Below are 19,216 nucleotides of genomic sequence, written 5' to 3' on the forward strand. Positions count from 1 at the left end.
GGTTCATGCTCTTTTTTTTTTTTCTTTTTGCACATAGCATGTACTTGTCTCTTTTTTTGGACCAGCACTCCTCCCATTTGGCTCAGGTGATTTTAATTAGCAGGAGACTGCAAAGTAAGGGGTCTAGCCCATTTTGGCTCTCACTGAAGAGCTGGAGGAAGGTGAGTTTAAATGCTCCCTTCATTTTGGTGCTGGTGCTGTGTGGCGGCCATTGTTGCTGTGGCTTTGTGCTGGTGGGGCGGCGCGGTCTGGAGTCTTGGGGACTCAGTCTCGCAGCATGGGTGCTGTGGGGCAACAGGCCGTCCGCCCTGCTGGTGCATGGCCGCTGCGGCGGTGGTCGCTGCACGACTCCGCTCCGTTAGGGCGTTAGGACCCACTACGAGGTTTGCCGTGAAGGGGCAGTGGGCTTCATACAGTCTGATCAGAATGTTAAACTGAAAACCTCATGTTCAGTATTTAAATTTTTGCCTAGCGGCTTTAGATCAACGTATGATTTTGGGATGTGCGGTTCATGCTCTTTTTTTTCTTTTTGCACATAGCATGTACTTGTCTCTTTTTTTGGACCAGCACTCCTCCCATTTGGCTCAGGTGATTTTAATTAGCAGGAGACTGCAAAGTAAGGGGTCTAGCCCATTTTGGCTCTCACTGAAGAGCTGGAGGAAGGTGAGTTTAAATGCTCCCTTCATTTTGGTGCTGGTGCTGTGTGGCGGCCATTGTTGCTGTGGCTTTGTGCTGGTGGGGCGGCGCGGTCTGGAGTCTTGGGGACTCAGTCTCGCAGCATGGGTGCTGTGGGGCAACAGGCCGTCCGCCCTGCTGGTGCATGGCCGCTGCGGCGGTGGTCGCTGCACGACTCCGCTCCGTTAGGGCGTTAGGACCCACTACGAGGTTTGCCGTGAAGGGGCAGTGGGCTTCATACAGTCTGATCAGAATGTTAAACTGAAAACCTCATGTTCAGTATTTAAATTTTTGCCTAGCGGCTTTAGATCAACGTATGATTTTGGGATGTGCGGTTCATGCTCTTTTTTTCTTTTTGCACATAGCATGTACTTGTCTCTTTTTTTGGACCAGCACTCCTCCCATTTGGCTCAGGTGATTTTAATTAGCAGGAGACTGCAAAGTAAGGGGTCTAGCCCATTTTGGCTCTCACTGAAGAGCTGGAGGAAGGTGAGTTTAAATGCTCCCTTCATTTTGGTGCTGGTGCTGTGTGGCGGCCATTGTTGCTGTGGCTTTGTGCTGGTGGGGCGGCGCGGTCTGGAGTCTTGGGGACTCAGTCTCGCAGCATGGGTGCTGTGGGGCAACAGGCCGTCCGCCCTGCTGGTGCATGGCCGCTGCGGCGGTGGTCGCTGCACGACTCCGCTCCGTTAGGGCGTTAGGACCCACTACGAGGTTTGCCGTGAAGGGGCAGTGGGCTTCATACAGTCTGATCAGAATGTTAAACTGAAAACCTCATGTTCAGTATTTAAATTTTTGCCTGGCGGCTTTAGATCAACGTATGATTTTGGGATGTGCGGTTCATGCTCTTTTTTTTTCTTTTTGCACATAGCATGTACTTGTCTCTTTTTTTGGACCAGCACTCCTCCCATTTGGCTCAGGTGATTTTAATTAGCAGGAGACTGCAAAGTAAGGGGTCTAGCCCATTTTGGCTCTCACTGAAGAGCTGGAGGAAGGTGAGTTTAAATGCTCCCTTCATTTTGGTGCTGGTGCTGTGTGGCGGCCATTGTTGCTGTGGCTTTGTGCTGGTGGGGCGGCGCGGTCTGGAGTCTTGGGGACTCAGTCTCGCAGCATGGGTGCTGTGGGGCAACAGGCCGTCCGCCCTGCTGGTGCATGGCCGCTGCGGCGGTGGTCGCTGCACGACTCCGCTCCGTTAGGGCGTTAGGACCCACTACGAGGTTTGCCGTGAAGGGGCAGTGGGCTTCATACAGTCTGATCAGAATGTTAAACTGAAAACCTCATGTTCAGTATTTAAATTTTTGCCTAGCGGCTTTAGATCAACGTATGATTTTGGGATGTGCGGTTCATGCTCTTTTTTTTCTTTTTGCACATAGCATGTACTTGTCTCTTTTTTTGGACCAGCACTCCTCCCATTTGGCTCAGGTGATTTTAATTAGCAGGAGACTGCAAAGTAAGGGGTCTAGCCCATTTTGGCTCTCACTGAAGAGCTGGAGGAAGGTGAGTTTAAATGCTCCCTTCATTTTGGTGCTGGTGCTGTGTGGCGGCCATTGTTGCTGTGGCTTTGTGCTGGTGGGGCGGCGCGGTCTGGAGTCTTGGGGACTCAGTCTCGCAGCATGGGTGCTGTGGGGCAACAGGCCGTCCGCCCTGCTGGTGCATGGCCGCTGCGGCGGTGGTCGCTGCACGACTCCGCTCCGTTAGGGCGTTAGGACCCACTACGAGGTTTGCCGTGAAGGGGCAGTGGGCTTCATACAGTCTGATCAGAATGTTAAACTGAAAACCTCATGTTCAGTATTTAAATTTTTGCCTAGCGGCTTTAGATCAACGTATGATTTTGGGATGTGCGGTTCATGCTCTTTTTTTTCTTTTTGCACATAGCATGTACTTGTCTCTTTTTTTGGACCAGCACTCCTCCCATTTGGCTCAGGTGATTTTAATTAGCAGGAGACTGCAAAGTAAGGGGTCTAGCCCATTTTGGCTCTCACTGAAGAGCTGGAGGAAGGTGAGTTTAAATGCTCCCTTCATTTTGGTGCTGGTGCTGTGTGGCGGCCATTGTTGCTGTGGCTTTGTGCTGGTGGGGCGGCGCGGTCTGGAGTCTTGGGGACTCAGTCTCGCAGCATGGGTGCTGTGGGGCAACAGGCCGTCCGCCCTGCTGGTGCATGGCCGCTGCGGCGGTGGTCGCTGCACGACTCCGCTCCGTTAGGGCGTTAGGACCCACTACGAGGTTTGCCGTGAAGGGGCAGTGGGCTTCATACAGTCTGATCAGAATGTTAAACTGAAAACCTCATGTTCAGTATTTAAATTTTTGCCTGGCGGCTTTAGATCAACGTATGATTTTGGGATGTGCGGTTCATGCTCTTTTTTTTCTTTTTGCACATAGCATTTATATATATATATATATGTCATTGAGACACATATATATTCTGTATTTAGATTTCATTCAGCGCGATATGTGTTAAAAGCCGGTAATTCAATTGCCGGCTTCTCATTTCTCCTGCACAAACCCGACATGATATGAGACATGGTTTACATACAGTAAACCATCTCATATCCCCATTTTTTTTGCATATTCCACACTACTAATGTTAGTAGTGTGTATGTGCAAAATTTCAGCGCTGTAGCTGCTGAAATAAAGGGTTAAATTGCGGAAAAAATTGGCGTGGGCTCCCGCGCAATTTTCTCCGCCAGAGTGGTAAAGCCAGTGACTGAGGGCAGATATTAATAGCCAGGAGAGGGTCCATGGTTATTGCCCCCCCGTGGCTAAAAACATCTGCCCCCAGCCACCCCAGAAAAGGCACATCTGGAAGATGCGCCTATTCTGGCACTTGGCCACTCTCTTCCCACTCCCTGTAGCGGTGGGATATGGGGTAATGAAGGGTTAATGCCACCTTGCTATTGGAAGGTGACATTAAGCCAGATTAATAATGGAGAGGCGTCAATTATGACACCTATCCATTATTAATCCAATTGTTGGAAAGGGTTAAAAAACACACACACACATGATTTAAAAGTAGTTTAATGAAATAAACACAGCGGTTGTTGTAATAATTTATTGTTCTCTCAATCCATCAGGAACACCCTCGCTTGGAAAAATAATAAACGCACAAGATACATACCTTCTGGTGAACCGTCTCGTCCCACGAGGTAATCCATCTGAAGGGGTTAACTAATATTACAGGCAGGAGCCCTGCTAAATGCAGCTGTGCTCCGTGCCTGTAATCCCCGGCGAATGAATGAAATGTAGGTCAATGACCTACATTTCCTTCAGTCGCGGTGATGCGCCCCCTGGTGGATGTCCTCATATGACCTGGAGCGTGGGAAAAAGTTCCCAGGCTGCAGTTCATGAGAATATCCACCAGAGGGCGCCTCACCGCGACTCAATGTAAGTACAGATCCTGCTTTCCTTTCAGCACCCGGGGATTACAGGCACGAGCGAGTGGTTTATCGCAGCTCTGCCTGTAATATTAGTTAACCCCTTCAGATGGATTACCTCGTTGGACGTGATCTGACATCAGAAGGTATGTATCTTGTGCGTTGTTTACCCTGGTTACCCGGGACCTCGGCATTGTTGGTCGCTGGAGAGCGGTCTGTGTGACAGCTCTCCAGCGACCACACAACGACTTTCCAACGATCACGGCCAGGTCGTATGGCTGGTCGTGATCGTTGGAAAGTTGCAGAGTGTGACAGTACCCTTACCGCAGCGATTCCTTTTTCCTTATCTAAGAATAAATACAGCAAGGTCATAAGATGGACAATGGAACAATTTGCATATATGAATTCTACTCTTTTCTTTCTTGCATTTTATTTAGTAGTTTCATCAAAAGGGACCATGATACCAAAGAATTGTCTTGAAAAATTAATTAAGGTAATTAAAAATGTAAACGGGTTGTCTGGGCATGTGATATTGATATTGATGACATATTTATAGATATAGATAAATATAGATATTGATGACCCTATAATAGGTATTAGATCAGTGGGGTTCTGCCACCTGCCACCTGCACCAATCAGCTTCTCCAGGATCTTCCGAATGTAAATGTAGGATTATGCTGAAAAATGTATCAATTTCAAAAGCCTAAAGGGTTAATCACATCATAGCTAGTAATATAGATACAATCCGTGAACGTCCAATGCCAATTACCATTTCCATTGAAGGGGCAGAAGCCGCTATGACTTTTTACCTTCACAGGTCCATACAGTTGGGGCCCATTAATCAGGAATTGATGGTTTACCTTAGCGATACCTCCTGACTTCTAATGGTGGAGATCTTATTTTAATGATAAAATTATACTAGTTTTTCTACAATTAACCAGCTTCATGTCAAGTACTTTGTACACTGCAATATGTTTAATGTGTACACAAGAACCAATGATTAAAAATGTATAAAAGGTTGCTAAAAAGTGGGAAACCACAATGTTGCGCCATACAGCCACAGGATAGCAATACAGAGGCTGTACCAATGACGTGTAATGTAAACATCCCAAGTGCTTCAAGCAGTGTCATGAGTCTAAAAGGAGACTCTAAATGGGATGGAGAACATCAAGTAACATAATACATTCAGTACAATAGAAACATCACCTCTTGTGGGTGATGTCCAATTTAGAGTCTCTTTTTTGACTCAGGACTAGTGTTGAGCGATACCGTCCAATACTTGAAAGTATCGGTATCGGAAAGTATCGGCCGATACCGGCAAAGTATCGGATCTAATCCGATACCGATACCCGATGCCAATACAAGTCAATGGGACTCATGTATCGGACGGTATTCCTGATGGTTCCCAGGGTCTGAAGGAGAGGAAACTCTCCTTCAGGCCCTGGGAACCATATTAATGTGTAAAATAAAGAATTAAAATAAAAAATATTGCTATACTCACCTCTCCGACGCAGCCTGGACCTCAGCGAGGGAACCGGCAGCGTTGTTTGCTTAAAATTTGCGCGTTTACTTCCTTACTTGAAGTCCCGGCTTGTGATTGGTCGCGCGCCGCCCATGTGGCCGCGACGCGACCAATCACAGCAAGCCGTGACGTAATTTCAGGTCCTTCAGGATTTTAAAATTACGTTCCGGCTTTGTGATTGGTCGCGTCGCGGTCACATGGGCGACGCGACCAATCACAAGCCGTGACATCACGGGAGGCTGGACACGCGCGCATTTTAAAATGCGCGCTTGTCCTGCCTCCCGTGACGTCACGGCTTGTGATTGGTCGCATCGCGTCGCGACCAATCACAAGCCAGAACGTAATTTTAAAATCCTGAAGGACCTAAAATTACATCACGGCTTGCTGTGATTGGTCGCGTCGCGGCCACATGGGCGACGCGACCAATCACAAGCCGGGACGTCACGGGAGGCAGGACAAGCGCGCATTTTAAAATGCGCGCGTGTCCAGCCTCCCGTGACGTCACGGCTTGTGATTGGTCGCATCGCCCATGTGACCGCGACGCGACCAATCACAAAGCCGGAACGTAATTTTAAAATCCTGAAGGACCTGAAATTACGTCACGGCTTGCTGTGATTGGTCGCGTCGCGGCCACATGGGCGGCACGCGACCAATCACAAGCCGGGACTTCAAGTAAGGAAGTAAACGCGCGAATTTTAAGCAAACAACGCTGCCGGTTCCCTCGCTGAGGTACAGGCTGCGTCGGAGAGGTGAGTATAGCAATATTTTTTATTTTAATTCTTAATTTTACACATTAATGTTGTTTCGATACCGATACCCGATACCACAAAAGTATCGGATCTCGGTATCGGAATTCCGATACCCGCAAGTATCGGCCGATACCCGATACTTGCGGTATCGGAATGCTCAACACTACTCAGGACACTGTTGTAGCACTTGGGATGTTTACATTACACGTTATTGGTGCAGCCTCTGTATAGCTATCCTGTGGGTGTATGGTGCCACATTGTGGTTTCCCACTTTTTAGTGACCTTTGTCATATTTTTTCACATTTATAAAATTTCTACATTTTTAGTCATTGGTTCTTGTGTACACATATTTTATATAATGTAATTTTCACCATAAAGCGCTGCGGAATATGTTGGCGCTATATATATAAACTGATTATTATTATTATACTGAACCTCCTACTATTCCGTGATAGTTTGTTGGCACTTTACTATTTTTTATTATTTAAGTTGATGATTTTCTTTTAGGAGGGAAGCCACAACTATAGACACAACTGCCCTTTTATGCAATATGTTTTGCAATGTTATTCTGTTGATAATAATTACCACTATTTTTAATAGGTTTCTCTACCCGGGGCCCTTGACAAGCTCCAAGATTTACTTTGCCTGTTCATGTGTGGGAGGGTATGTGATTTATACATTATGAGGATTTATTATGTCATTACATCAGCTTTAAATAGGTAAATAATGGGAGCTTGGAACAGAAATGCTAGAGAATAGACAAACTACAGGTCTAATAAAGAACGTGTTAGTATATTTCTATAAACTCTTACTCTCACACCTTCTTCTTTGGGGAAATCCCATTAATTCGGGAACATTCACATGTTGTCACTATCCAAAAACCAATGAAAGACAATGGGTAGAATGTATCAAAGTGAAACTCAGAAATAGTCCAGCAATACAGAGTTGATCCCAGAAGACTTAATGTTTATCCTATCATGATTTAATAACTTCACCCTTGAACTGTTTTCATTTTATTTCATTTTTGCTCCCCTTCTTCCCAGAGCCATAACATTTTTATTTTTTGATAACATGGCCATGTGATGGCTTGTTTTATGCGAGACGAGTTGTAATTTTGAATGATACCATTCATTTTACCATATAATGTACTGGAAAACGGGAAGACAAATTTCAAGTGTATTGAAATTGCAAAAAAAGTGCAATTCCACAATTGTTTTTTTTTCACCATGTTCAACAAATGCTAAAACTGACCTACCATTATGATTCTCCAGGTCATTGAGTTTTTGTAGATACCAAACATATATAGGTTCTTTTTTATTTAAGTGGTGAAAAAAAACTATAAAAAATATGGCATCATTTTCTGAGACTTGTATTGTCTCCATTTTTCAGGATCTGGGGCTGAGTGAGGGCTTATTTTTTGCACAATTAACTTGTGCGTTTATTGACACTATCTTGGGGTAGATATGATGTGTTGATCACCTGTTATTGCATTTTACTGCAGTGTTGCGGCAACCAAAAAACATAAATGGCATTTTGATTTTTTTTCCGTTTACGCCAATTACCGATTGAGCTAATTCTTTGTATTTTTTGTTTTTTGTTTTTTATTTTGAATTCGTAAAGGGGGGAGATTTGAACTTATATATATATTTTTTTAAAAAAAAAAAAAATCTTTTTTCTACTTTTTTCTTGCCTCCATAGTTTTTTTAAGAGACTTGAAGCTGTGATCTTCTCTTTGCTTGTGCTACACCTAGCAGAGCTTCAGCCCTGCTATGTGTAGCCAAAATATGTATATGCTATGAACGCCGGCCACTTGGCATCGCTCATATCAGATGGCAATAATAGGCACGTGGTTATTCTGCAGACCTCCATTTGTCATGCCAACCCATCGGAGCCACACTATCATGTGATATGGGCGCTGATGGGGGGGTTAGTAATGCACTTCCGGCTTGATCATGTTAAATGCCGCTGTCAGAGATTGAGAGCAGCATTTAACATGCTAACAGTGGCAGGTGGATTGCGATTCCACCTGTGGTTGTTAGGGGCACTGTTATGATTTTCCCAATGGCAGGGAAATCAAAATAACAACGGACTAGCTCTCGGGTGATGGGAACTAAAGTGACCGTGACCTGAACCTGACACGACACTGGAAGTAGCCGGGGAGTGTTTCCTACGATGCCCTAGACACCACGCGCCAGCTGGAGATCTAACTACCCCTATCAGAGGAATATACAGGCCTGCCTTACCTCCAGAGATGAACCCCAAAAGGAGATAGCAGCCCCCCACAGATATTGACGGTGAGTCAAGAGGAAAAGACATACGTAGGATGAACAGCAGATTTAGCACAGTGAGGTCCGCTTACTAGATAGCAGAAGTACAGGAAAGAGTCACTTCATGGTCAACTTCAAAACACTACTCAAAAACACCATCCTGAAATTACTTTAAAACTCCAGTGACAACTCATGCCACTGGAGTGGCAATTCCAGTCCACGAGAGCTTCCAGCTACAGAGAGTCACATTGCAAATAGCTGGACAAAAATAGAATAAACTAGAAACAAAATTCAACTTAGCTGAACAGGATCTTGAGGCAGGAGAATGCAACAGAATGCTACTGATACATTGTTGGCCGGCATCAGACCAGCAGCCAAGCAGCCTTAAATAGGAAACTCCCCTAATGGGTGTCAACAGGTGATCAAGGATAGAAGAAGGCAAATAAGTGGCACTACCATAAAACACCACCGGGGGAGCCCACAAACAGAATTCACAACAGTACCCCCCCCTTAAGGAGGGGGCACCGAACCCTCACCAGAACCACCAGGGCGACCCGGACGAGCACTATGAAATGCACGAACCAAATCAGGAGCATGAACATCAGATGCTGTCACCCAAGAATTATCCTCCTGACCATAGCCTTTCCACTTAACCAGATACTGAAGTTTCCGTCTGGAAACACGGGAGTCCAAGATCCTTTCCACCACATACTCCAACTCACCCTCAACCAGCACAGGAGCAGGAGGATCAGCAGACGGAACAACCGGCACCTCATACCTCCGCAACAATGACCGATGAAAAACATTATGAATAGTAAAAGATGCTGGGAGGTCCAAACGAAAGGACACAGGATTGAGAACCTCCAGAATCCTATAAGGGCCGATAAACCGAGGCTTAAACTTAGGAGACGAGACCTTCATAGGAACAAATCGAGAAGACAACCAAACCAGGTCCCCAACACAAAGACGAGGACCGACACGCCGATGACAATTAGTGAACTGTTGAGTCTTCTCCTGGGACAACTTCAGATTGTCCACAACCTGTCCCCAAATCTGATGCATTCTATCAACCACAGCATCTACTCCAGGACAATCCGAAGACTCCAATTGACCGGACGAAAAGCGAGGGTGAAACCCTGAATTACAAAAAAATGGAGAAACCAAAGTGGCAGAACTGGCCCGATTGTTAAGGGCAAACTCTGCCAATGGCAAAAAATCAAGCCAATCGTCCTGATCAGCGGACACAAAACACCTCAAGTAAGTCTCCAAGGTCTGATTAGTACGCTCAGTCTGGCCATTAGTCTGAGGATGGAATGCAGACGAAAAAGACAAGTCGATGCCCATCCTGGCACAGAACGCCCGCCAAAATCTAGACACAAACTGAGTCCCCCTGTCAGACACTATATTCTCAGGAATACCATGCAAACGCACAACATTCTGAAAAAATAGAGGGACCAGCTCAGAGGAGGAGGGCAATTTGGGCAAAGGTACCAAGTGAACCATCTTGGAAAAACGGTCACACACCACCCAGATGACGGACATCCTACGAGAAACAGGAAGGTCAGAAATAAAGTCCATAGAGATGTGCGTCCAAGGCCTCTTAGGAATAGGCAAGGGCAACAACAACCCGCTGGCTCGGGAACAGCAGGGCTTAGCCCGAGCACAAACATCACAAGACTGCACAAAAATACGTACATCTCGAGACAAGGAAGGCCACCAGAAGGACCTAGACACCAGATCCCTGGTGCCAAAAATCCCAGGATGACCTGCCAACGCGGAAGAGTGAACCTCCGAAATAACTCTACTGGTCCAGTCATCAGGGACAAACAATCTACCAGGCGGACAGCGATCAGGCCTATCCACCTGAAACTCCTGCAAAGAGCGCCGCAGGTCTGGGGAGACAGCTGACAATATCACCCCATCCTTCAGGATGCCAGTAGGTTCGGAATCACCAGGCGAGTCAGGCTCAAAACTCCTAGAGAGGGCATCCGCCCTCACATTCTTAGACCCAGGCAGATATGAAACCACAAAGTTAAATCGAGAGAAAAACAACGACCAGCGCGCCTGTCTAGGATTCAGACGCCTGGCTGACTCAAGATAAATTAGATTTTTGTGGTCAGTCAAGACCACCACCTGGTGTCTAGCACCCTCAAGCCAATGACGCCACTCCTCAAATGCCCACTTCATGGCCAAGAGCTCCCGATTTCCAACATCATAATTTCGCTCAGCGGGCGAAAACTTTCGAGAGAAAAACGCACATGGTCTCATCACTGAGCAGTCAGGACCTTTCTGCGACAAAACTGCACCTGCTCCGATCTCGGAAGCATCTACTTCAACCTGGAACGGGAGCGAAACATCAGGCTGGCGCAACACAGGAGCAGAAGAAAAGCGGCGCTTAAGCTCCCGAAAGGCCTCCACAGCCGCAGAGGACCAATTAGCAACATCAGCACCCTTCTTGGTCAAATCAGTCAAAGGTTTAGCAATGGCAGAAAAACCCGCTATGAATCGGCGATAGAAATTAGCAAATCCCAAGAATTTCTGAAGACTCTTTAGAGAAGTAGGTTGTACCCAATCACAAATAGCCTGAACCTTAACAGGGTCCATCTCCATAGATGAAGGGGAAAAAATATATCCCAAAAAGGAAATTCTCTGAACCCCAAAAATACACTTTGAGCCCTTCACAAATAGAGAATTAGCTCGTAAAACCTGAAAAACTCTCCTGACCTGTTGAACATGAGATTCCCAGTCCTCCGAAAAAATCAAAATATCATCCAAATACACAATCATAAATTTATCCAGATATTCACGGAAAATATCGTGCATAAAGGACTGAAAAACAGAAGGGGCATTCGCGAGACCGAAAGGCATTACCAAATACTCAAAATGGCCTTCAGGCGTATTAAATGCGGTCTTCCACTCATCCCCCTGCTTAATCCGCACCAAATTATACGCACCACGTAGATCGATCTTAGTGAACCACTTCGCCCCCTTTATGCGAGCAAAAAGATCAGTCAGTAAAGGTAACGGATACTGGTATTTAACTGTAATCTTATTCAGAAGTCGATAGTCGATACAAGGTCTCAATGAACCATCCTTTTTACCCACAAAGAAAAACCCTGCCCCCAGTGGAGACAAAGAGGGGCGAATATGACCCTTTTCCAAAGATTCTCTGATATACTCCCGCATAGCAGTATGTTCAGGTACAGACAAATTAAACAAGCGACCCTTAGGAAATTTACTACCGGGAATCAACTCAATAGCGCAGTCACACTCTCTGTGAGGAGGGAGAGAATCAGTTTTAGGCTCCTGAAAGACATCATAAAAATCTGACAGAAATGCTGGGATCTCAGAGGGAGTAGATGAAGAAATGGGAACCAAAGGTGCATCCCCATGAATCCCCTGACATCCCCAGCTCAGCACAGACATTGATCTCCAGTCCAAGACTGGATTATGAATTTGTAACCATGGTAATCCAAGTACTAATACGTCATGTAGATTATATAACACAAGGAAACGAATAATCTCCTGATGGTCTGGGGACAGATGCATAGTCACTTGTGTCCAATATTGTGGTTTATTGCTAGCCAAAGGTGTAGAATCAATACCCTTTAAGGGAATAGAAACCTCCAGAGGCTCTAAATCAAACCCACAACGCTTGGCAAAGGACCAATCCATGAGACTCAGAGCGGCGCCAGAATCCACATAAGCATCCACAGTAACAGATGATAAAGTACAAATCAATGTCACGGACAAAAGAAATTTAGACTGCAAGGTACCCATAAAAAAAGATTTATCAACCTTTTTATCAACCTTCTTTATGCGTTTAGAGCATGCTGATATAACATGAGCTGGATCTCCACAATAGAAGCACAACCCATTTTTGCGCCTGTAATTCTGTCGTTCGCCTCTAGACAATACACTATCGCATTGCATATGCTCTGGTGCCTTTTCAGAGGTCACCGCCAAATGATGCACAGGTCTTTGCTCAGAAGATACCGCCATATGGTGCACAGGTTTTTGCTCAGAAGATACCGCCATATGGTGCACAGGTTTTTGCTCAAAAGATACCGCCATATGGTGCACAGATTTTTGCTCAGAAGATACCGCCATATGGTGCACAGATTTGCGCTCCCGTAAACGCCGATCAATCTGGATAGCCAATTTCATGGCATCATTCAGACCTGTAGGCACAGGGAACCCCACCATGACATCCTTCACGGCATCAGAGAGACCTTCTCTGAAATTAGCTGCTAGAGCGCACTCATTCCATTTAGTAAGCACCGACCATTTACAAAATTTTTGGCAGTATATCTCAGCTTCATCTTGCCCTTGAGAAAGAGCTATCAAGGCTTTCTCAGCCAAAATCTCTAAATTAGGTTCTTCATAAAGCAACCCCAAAGCCAGAAAAAACGCATCTACATTTAATAACGCAGGATCCCCTGGCGACAATGCAAATGCCCAACTTTGTGGGTCACCCCGCAATAGAGAAATAACAATTTTAACCTGTTGCGCAGGATCACCAGCAGAGTGAGATTTCAGAGACAAAAACAATTTACAATTCTCTCTGAAATTCAAAAAACGGGATCTGTCTCCGGTAAAAAATTCAGGCATAGGGATCTTAGGTTCAGACATTGGAGCACGTATAACAAAATCTTGTAAGTTCTGGACCTTTGTAGCCAGGTTATTCAGACCTGCAACCAAACTCTGTGGATCCATGATTCAAACAGGTGTAACCAAAGCCATTCAGAGATTAAGAGGAGAGGAAAAAAAAAAGGCTGAAGACTGCAGTTTAAGCAAGGAGTACAAATAAGCACTAAGGTGCACTTTCCAAACACAGAAGGAAAAAAAACCTTTTCATATCCTTTCCTGCTTTAGTGCATAGTTTTAACACATGGGGGCCGGTCAAACTGTTATGATTTTCCCAATGGCAGGGAAATCAAAATAACAACGGACTAGCTCTCGGGTGATGGGAACTAAAGTGACCGTGACCTGAACCTGACACGACACTGGAAGTAGCCGGGGAGTGTTTCCTACGATGCCCTAGACACCACGCGCCAGCCGGAGATCTAACTACCCCTATCAGAGGAATATACAGGCCTGCCTTACCTCCAGAGATGAACCCCAAAAGGAGATAGCAGCCCCCCACAGATATTGACGGTGAGTCAAGAGGAAAAGACATACGTAGGATGAACAGCAGATTTAGCACAGTGAGGTCCGCTTACTAGATAGCAGAAGTACAGGAAAGAGTCACTTCACGGTCAACTTCAAAACACTACTCAAAAACACCATCCTGAAATTACTTTAAAACTCCAGTGACAACTCATGCCACTGGAGTGGCAATTCCAGTCCACGAGAGCTTCCAGCTACAGAGAGTCACATTGCAAATAGCTGGACAAAAATAGAATAAACTAGAAACAAAATTCAACTTAGCTGAACAGGATCTTGAGGCAGGAGAATGCAACAGAATGCTACTGATACATTGTTGGCCGGCATCAGACCAGCAGCCAAGCAGCCTTAAATAGGAAACTCCCCTAATGGGTGTCAACAGGTGATCAAGGATAGAAGAAGGCAAATAAGTGGCACTACCATAAAACACCACCGGGGGAGCCCACAAACAGAATTCACAACAGGGCACATGACATATAATATTATATATTAAGCATATATTATTGTATGTTTAATAATTATAATAATAACAATAGTTATGCTAATAAAAGTCACTTTTCATAATATAAAAAGGCGAAAAAGACATGCATATATGCAGGGATCAACAAGAAAAGATTAACAAATTTTATTTATCCAAACTTTTTTTTTACCACACAAATCACAATTTAAAAACATTTTAAACCCACAAAACATAAAATATACCCAAAAGCAAAATAGGATGAGAAAGTAGAAAGCATAGGTCCGGTCCATTATCATATTACCTCATCAGCAGTATAACATACAATAACACATAAAATATCCTATAATAGATTGATACCCAATATAGATACAGAAAGTGCAAAGTGCAATCTCTGTGACAGCCTATGAGGAAAAAATAGGTATCCTAAACGCGCAAAAAAACAATTAATGCCATAACAATAGAAGCATCATAGCTAAAGTAGTCACAATTGCTAAATGTACAAAGTAACTCTCCAGAGAGATTTTAGAATAGGCACCTAATGAACATGCTCACACCATGCATATCGCTGGAGAAAAGGGACGATCAGGAATGGCTCCCATGTAACCCACCCAACGCGTGTCGTCACCTCAGTGACTTCATCAGGGGCAGAGTAGTGTGGTTAACTAGCGGAACAGTGGAATATATATATACTTACAAATTGGATGATTAAATGCAGCTGCGGCATGAGTACCGCCGGAACAAACAACACTGATACATTTTCTCCATTGAGTCCCAGAAGCAGTTTGTGCGCATGATCAAGGATCTCCATGGAGATAGAATGACATCAACTCTATTACACAGGCGCAGTAGCCTGAGCGACTTCGAGAGTTGAGTAGGCTGCATATCACTACATAAGCGGCCAGGCATTTGCCTAGTGCACATGCGCAGAGGTCTCCATGGTAAAGCGTCGGCATCAACTTTATTGCGCAAGCGCAGCGACTTGTATACAAGCACAGGCTGGGATACCTACAGATAATGAGAGCACGCAGTTGTCAAGCAGTAGATGCAGGGATCTCCGCACTCCTCAAAGTGCTGGACTTATCATAGCATACTAAAGTGCACGAGTGCCTCTTAATGTCATGTAAAGGCACAACAGAGCGGACATCCCCAGAGATAAACCATGAATCGTTACACAAGCAGCCAAACAATTACAAAAAGCACATGAATAATAACATGTTCAGGCGCAACAATATGGATAGCCTCAGAAGTAGACATTGCGACATTATACAGTCAGCCAGACAGTTGCAAAAAGCACATGAACAGAGATCACCATAGACATTAATCAGTATCTACTCTATAGCGTGAGCGCGACAAGTTGAGTATCAAAAAAGACTACAAATCGCTGCTGGGGGAGCAAGATAGTCGATTATATGTACTTAGAAGTCGAGCAATCTTCCAGATGCTGAATTTGTTGCGTCATGCTTGAAAGTGCAGGTACCTTTTAGTATCTTTCTTAGTCTAAAAAAACTTTATAACACGTAGAGAAGGAGGTTGCACAACACAAAGGGATGACAAAACATCTGACCTAATGGACACACACTATACTATAGCACTCATATCGCGCGATGAGACACATGCAAATTCGAATCCATATGAATGACCACATGGATAAACTACAACGATCGCACCTACATACCTAACGAGCAATGGCCCCTGAAGTCACAGAACATAATAGCTAATTAATAATCCATTTAGCCATGTAGAGGTAGAGTATACGAAGGGTCACAGATAAACCGTAGGTCCACCAATGATGGTTTAGACCCAACTGGCTTCTGGCCCCACCATTGGTGGTACTTATTTATGTTATTATTTCTTTATTTATAGACCCTCCAGACCAAAATCTTCTGTCTGTATACAGATGTAACCATTTTTAAGAACCAAAACACCCTACTAGAGGTCTAGGATATGAAACCCTCTATATTAGGTACCAATAAAAAAAAGGGGCTATCAAAACATCAGCTATTAGGATTGAAGGGCACCGCCATATATACCTGTCTATGTGACCCAAAAAAACATAATTCGTACCCATCATAGAATGCCTTTTTGTTTAATTTTATCCCATATATATGGGAAGAAAAAGAAAGGAACATTGTCTCCTGATATTGGGTACCAATAAGAATAAGGGGTAGGTCCTCTCCTCAAGCAGATTTTCCAAAAAGCTGGATTAAACCGTTAGAGTTGATTATAGTAACCAGTAAATAAAAGTTCTTCATTCAGTCCAACTGGTGTGAGACTCCGTAGCTTATATATCCATTTGGATTCACATCTCAATAGTATATTTCCCCCCCTAATAGTCACATTGATACCCTCTAGTTCCATAATTCTCAGGCCTCTGGTGCTCCTTCTGTGCATGTCCAAAAAATGTGCCGCCACTGAAGTTATTGTCTTTCCTTTTTCCCAATCCTGTCTTGCTGTCGTAATATTAGAAATGTGCTGTTGGCTTCTCCTCCTAAGCTCCTGGGTTGTTTGGCCCACGTACAGCTTAGGGCAATCACAAAGGATCACATACACAAGATTTTTTGACCTACAATTGAAATAAGATTTAGATATAATCGGAAAAGGTAGTGTATCAACAGAGATTCTCTCCTGTGCAACCATGAATTGGCACACCATTACACCCCCATTACAGCCACACTTTTCATAATATGTTTTGATATGTTTTAGTAAAATCTATATTCTTATATTCATTTATATAATCTTTATCTGACGATGATCATGATTAAGTTTTTAAAAATATATACATTTTCACTTTTTTTGCAGAAAACTCATAATGAAGAACTATACAAGAGATTCTTATGTGAACTGCACCAAGCTCTGGTGATGTTTAATAAATTATTTTAAACAGATATTTTATAATATTAACATATTATTTTTCACAATAAGTTTCATGACATAAATTGATGTATCAACTCTTATTATACTTTTCCAGATTGATGCCGGTTGTACCGTTGATGAAATCCTGAGCCTTCCACAATTCCTGGTATTTCAGTTACAAGCAATATCATAATTGTTAATATTGTATTTTATGATTATTATTTTTATTTCAGTCGTAGCAGTAGAAAGTAGAACTAAATCTTTCTCTCTCAACCGCTTTCACAATATTAGTTTAATTGCTTTTTTTTTGTTTCTGTTTTTTAGGAAAAAGTTGGTGATCAAGTCGGACAAGTAGCAGAACAGCTTGGATGTGAAATTTTGAAATTATTGGTAAGCTTTTATTTAGGATTTACTTATTAATATTTATATATGGAAGCAAGCATATGGTACTTACCAACTACTACTACTTACCAACAACTTACCAACTATACTTACCAACTAAATGTAGATTCTTTCATCATAGTGATCTATATAGTATGATTTCATACTATTGAAGGTAGTATTTTACCTATATGCTACCAACATAATACATACAGTGCTTATGCCCTTCCTGACATTAAGCATCTGTGTATGCCGCTTGTCAGTGGCTCGTGTATGGAGAGAGATAAATTCACGGCTGATGACGGCTGTTACCGTTGGTATCTAATGACTCAGACAGAGCTTCCTCTGTTATTCATCTGAGATGAGACCACTTGATGCTTGTTGTTTGTCAAGAGACAAGGAAGATGGAGGCATATTGGCTACGTGTCTGTCAATGTTGTGCTCCTATTTTTGGTCACCTTGCCTCACAAAAAATGGAATGAAAAGCAGTCAAAAGTATATCAAAATAATCCCAATAAAAATTAGTGGACCCCCCTAAAAAAAAAAGCTCCATTATCTGAAAAAGTTATGGGACTCAAAATAGGGCAACACAAATCATACTTCAATGAAGATTTTTTATATAATTTTGTTTAAAACATAAAATGCTATATGAATTTTGAATATAACATGTAGGCTGTGTTCACACGTGTTTTGCTGATTTTTGGACATATTTTGCAACATTTTTTCATCCATAGAAAGCAAAGAAAAAGTAGAAAAATGTTGCGAAAAAAAATGCAGGCATGCACTTTTGCTGATTTTTTGGTGAACCTTACTAAATATGTGAGGAAGACAAATCTATATATATAATTATCTAAGGGTTTTTCTGTCTGTCTTTCTGTCTGTCTGTCCTGGAAATCCCGCATCTCTGATTGGTCGAGGCCGCCAGGGCACAGCATGGCGACGATGATGTCATAAAGGTTGCCTCGACCAATCAGCGACGGGCACAGTCTGCCGCGAATTTGCCTCGACCAATCAGCGACGGGCACAGTATCGACGTAGATGTCATAATGGTTGCCATGGCGACGATGATGTCATAAAGGTTGCCTCGACCAATCAGCGACGGGCACAGTCTGCCGCGAATTCTGGAATCATCATTGTCCATAGACTACGGGGACATGCATATTCTAGAATACCCGATGAGTTAGAATCGGGCCACAGTCTAGTGACATAAATAATTCTCAACAAAAAGCACAGAAAAAATATACCAAAAACTGCAAAATGCAGCAAAACCTACTTTATGAAAGCAGCTGCTTTTCTGCCAAGAGATCAGATTTTTCCTGCCAATAAAAAAATTCTGAAAAAACACAACGGCCACATAGCCGTAATGTGTGATATCTGAGCAACAACAGAATATTTATGCTTTCTCTCCATTCCACCAAACAAAGAATATTTTCTCATTTTTTTAGTGCTTTACATGGTAAATTAAATTGTGGTACTCTAAGGGTATGTGTCCACGTTCAGGATGGCCGGTGGTTTGGACGGAGCGGCAAACCCGCTCTGCCCTAAGCTCCGCCCCCTTCTGGAGACGCGATGATGCCGGATGTGTTCATTGCACACATCCGGCATCATCGCACCCCACACATAGGGCCCTGTGATTTACCTTGCGGCGGCGCAGCATCGCCGCAAGGTAAACGGACATGCTGCGATCTTAAAAGACGCGCAGCATGTCCAGAATCGCAGGGCCGCCGGATGCGTGTTACCACGCATAGTGGAGACGGGATTTCATAAAATCCCCTCC

At 43.8% G+C, this 19,216-nt stretch overlaps 1 protein-coding gene across 1 annotated transcript in view; it reads left to right on the top strand.

Annotated features, from left to right (window-relative positions):
- LOC143773777 (uncharacterized) overlaps positions 1-19,216 on the top strand; it is a 37,417-nt gene that overhangs the window by 10,446 nt on the left and 7,755 nt on the right. Inside the window, exons 3-7 of the mRNA XM_077261130.1 lie at positions 4,479-4,534; positions 6,913-6,975; positions 17,005-17,061; positions 17,174-17,224; positions 17,383-17,448. Coding sequence (XP_077117245.1) covers positions 4,479-4,534; positions 6,913-6,975; positions 17,005-17,061; positions 17,174-17,224; positions 17,383-17,448 — 293 coding nt within the window. The remainder of the gene's footprint in view (positions 1-4,478; positions 4,535-6,912; positions 6,976-17,004; positions 17,062-17,173; positions 17,225-17,382; positions 17,449-19,216) is intronic.

This window comes from Ranitomeya variabilis, chromosome 5, assembly GCF_051348905.1.
Source record: "Ranitomeya variabilis isolate aRanVar5 chromosome 5, aRanVar5.hap1, whole genome shotgun sequence".
Taxonomy (NCBI): Eukaryota; Metazoa; Chordata; class Amphibia; order Anura; family Dendrobatidae; genus Ranitomeya; species Ranitomeya variabilis.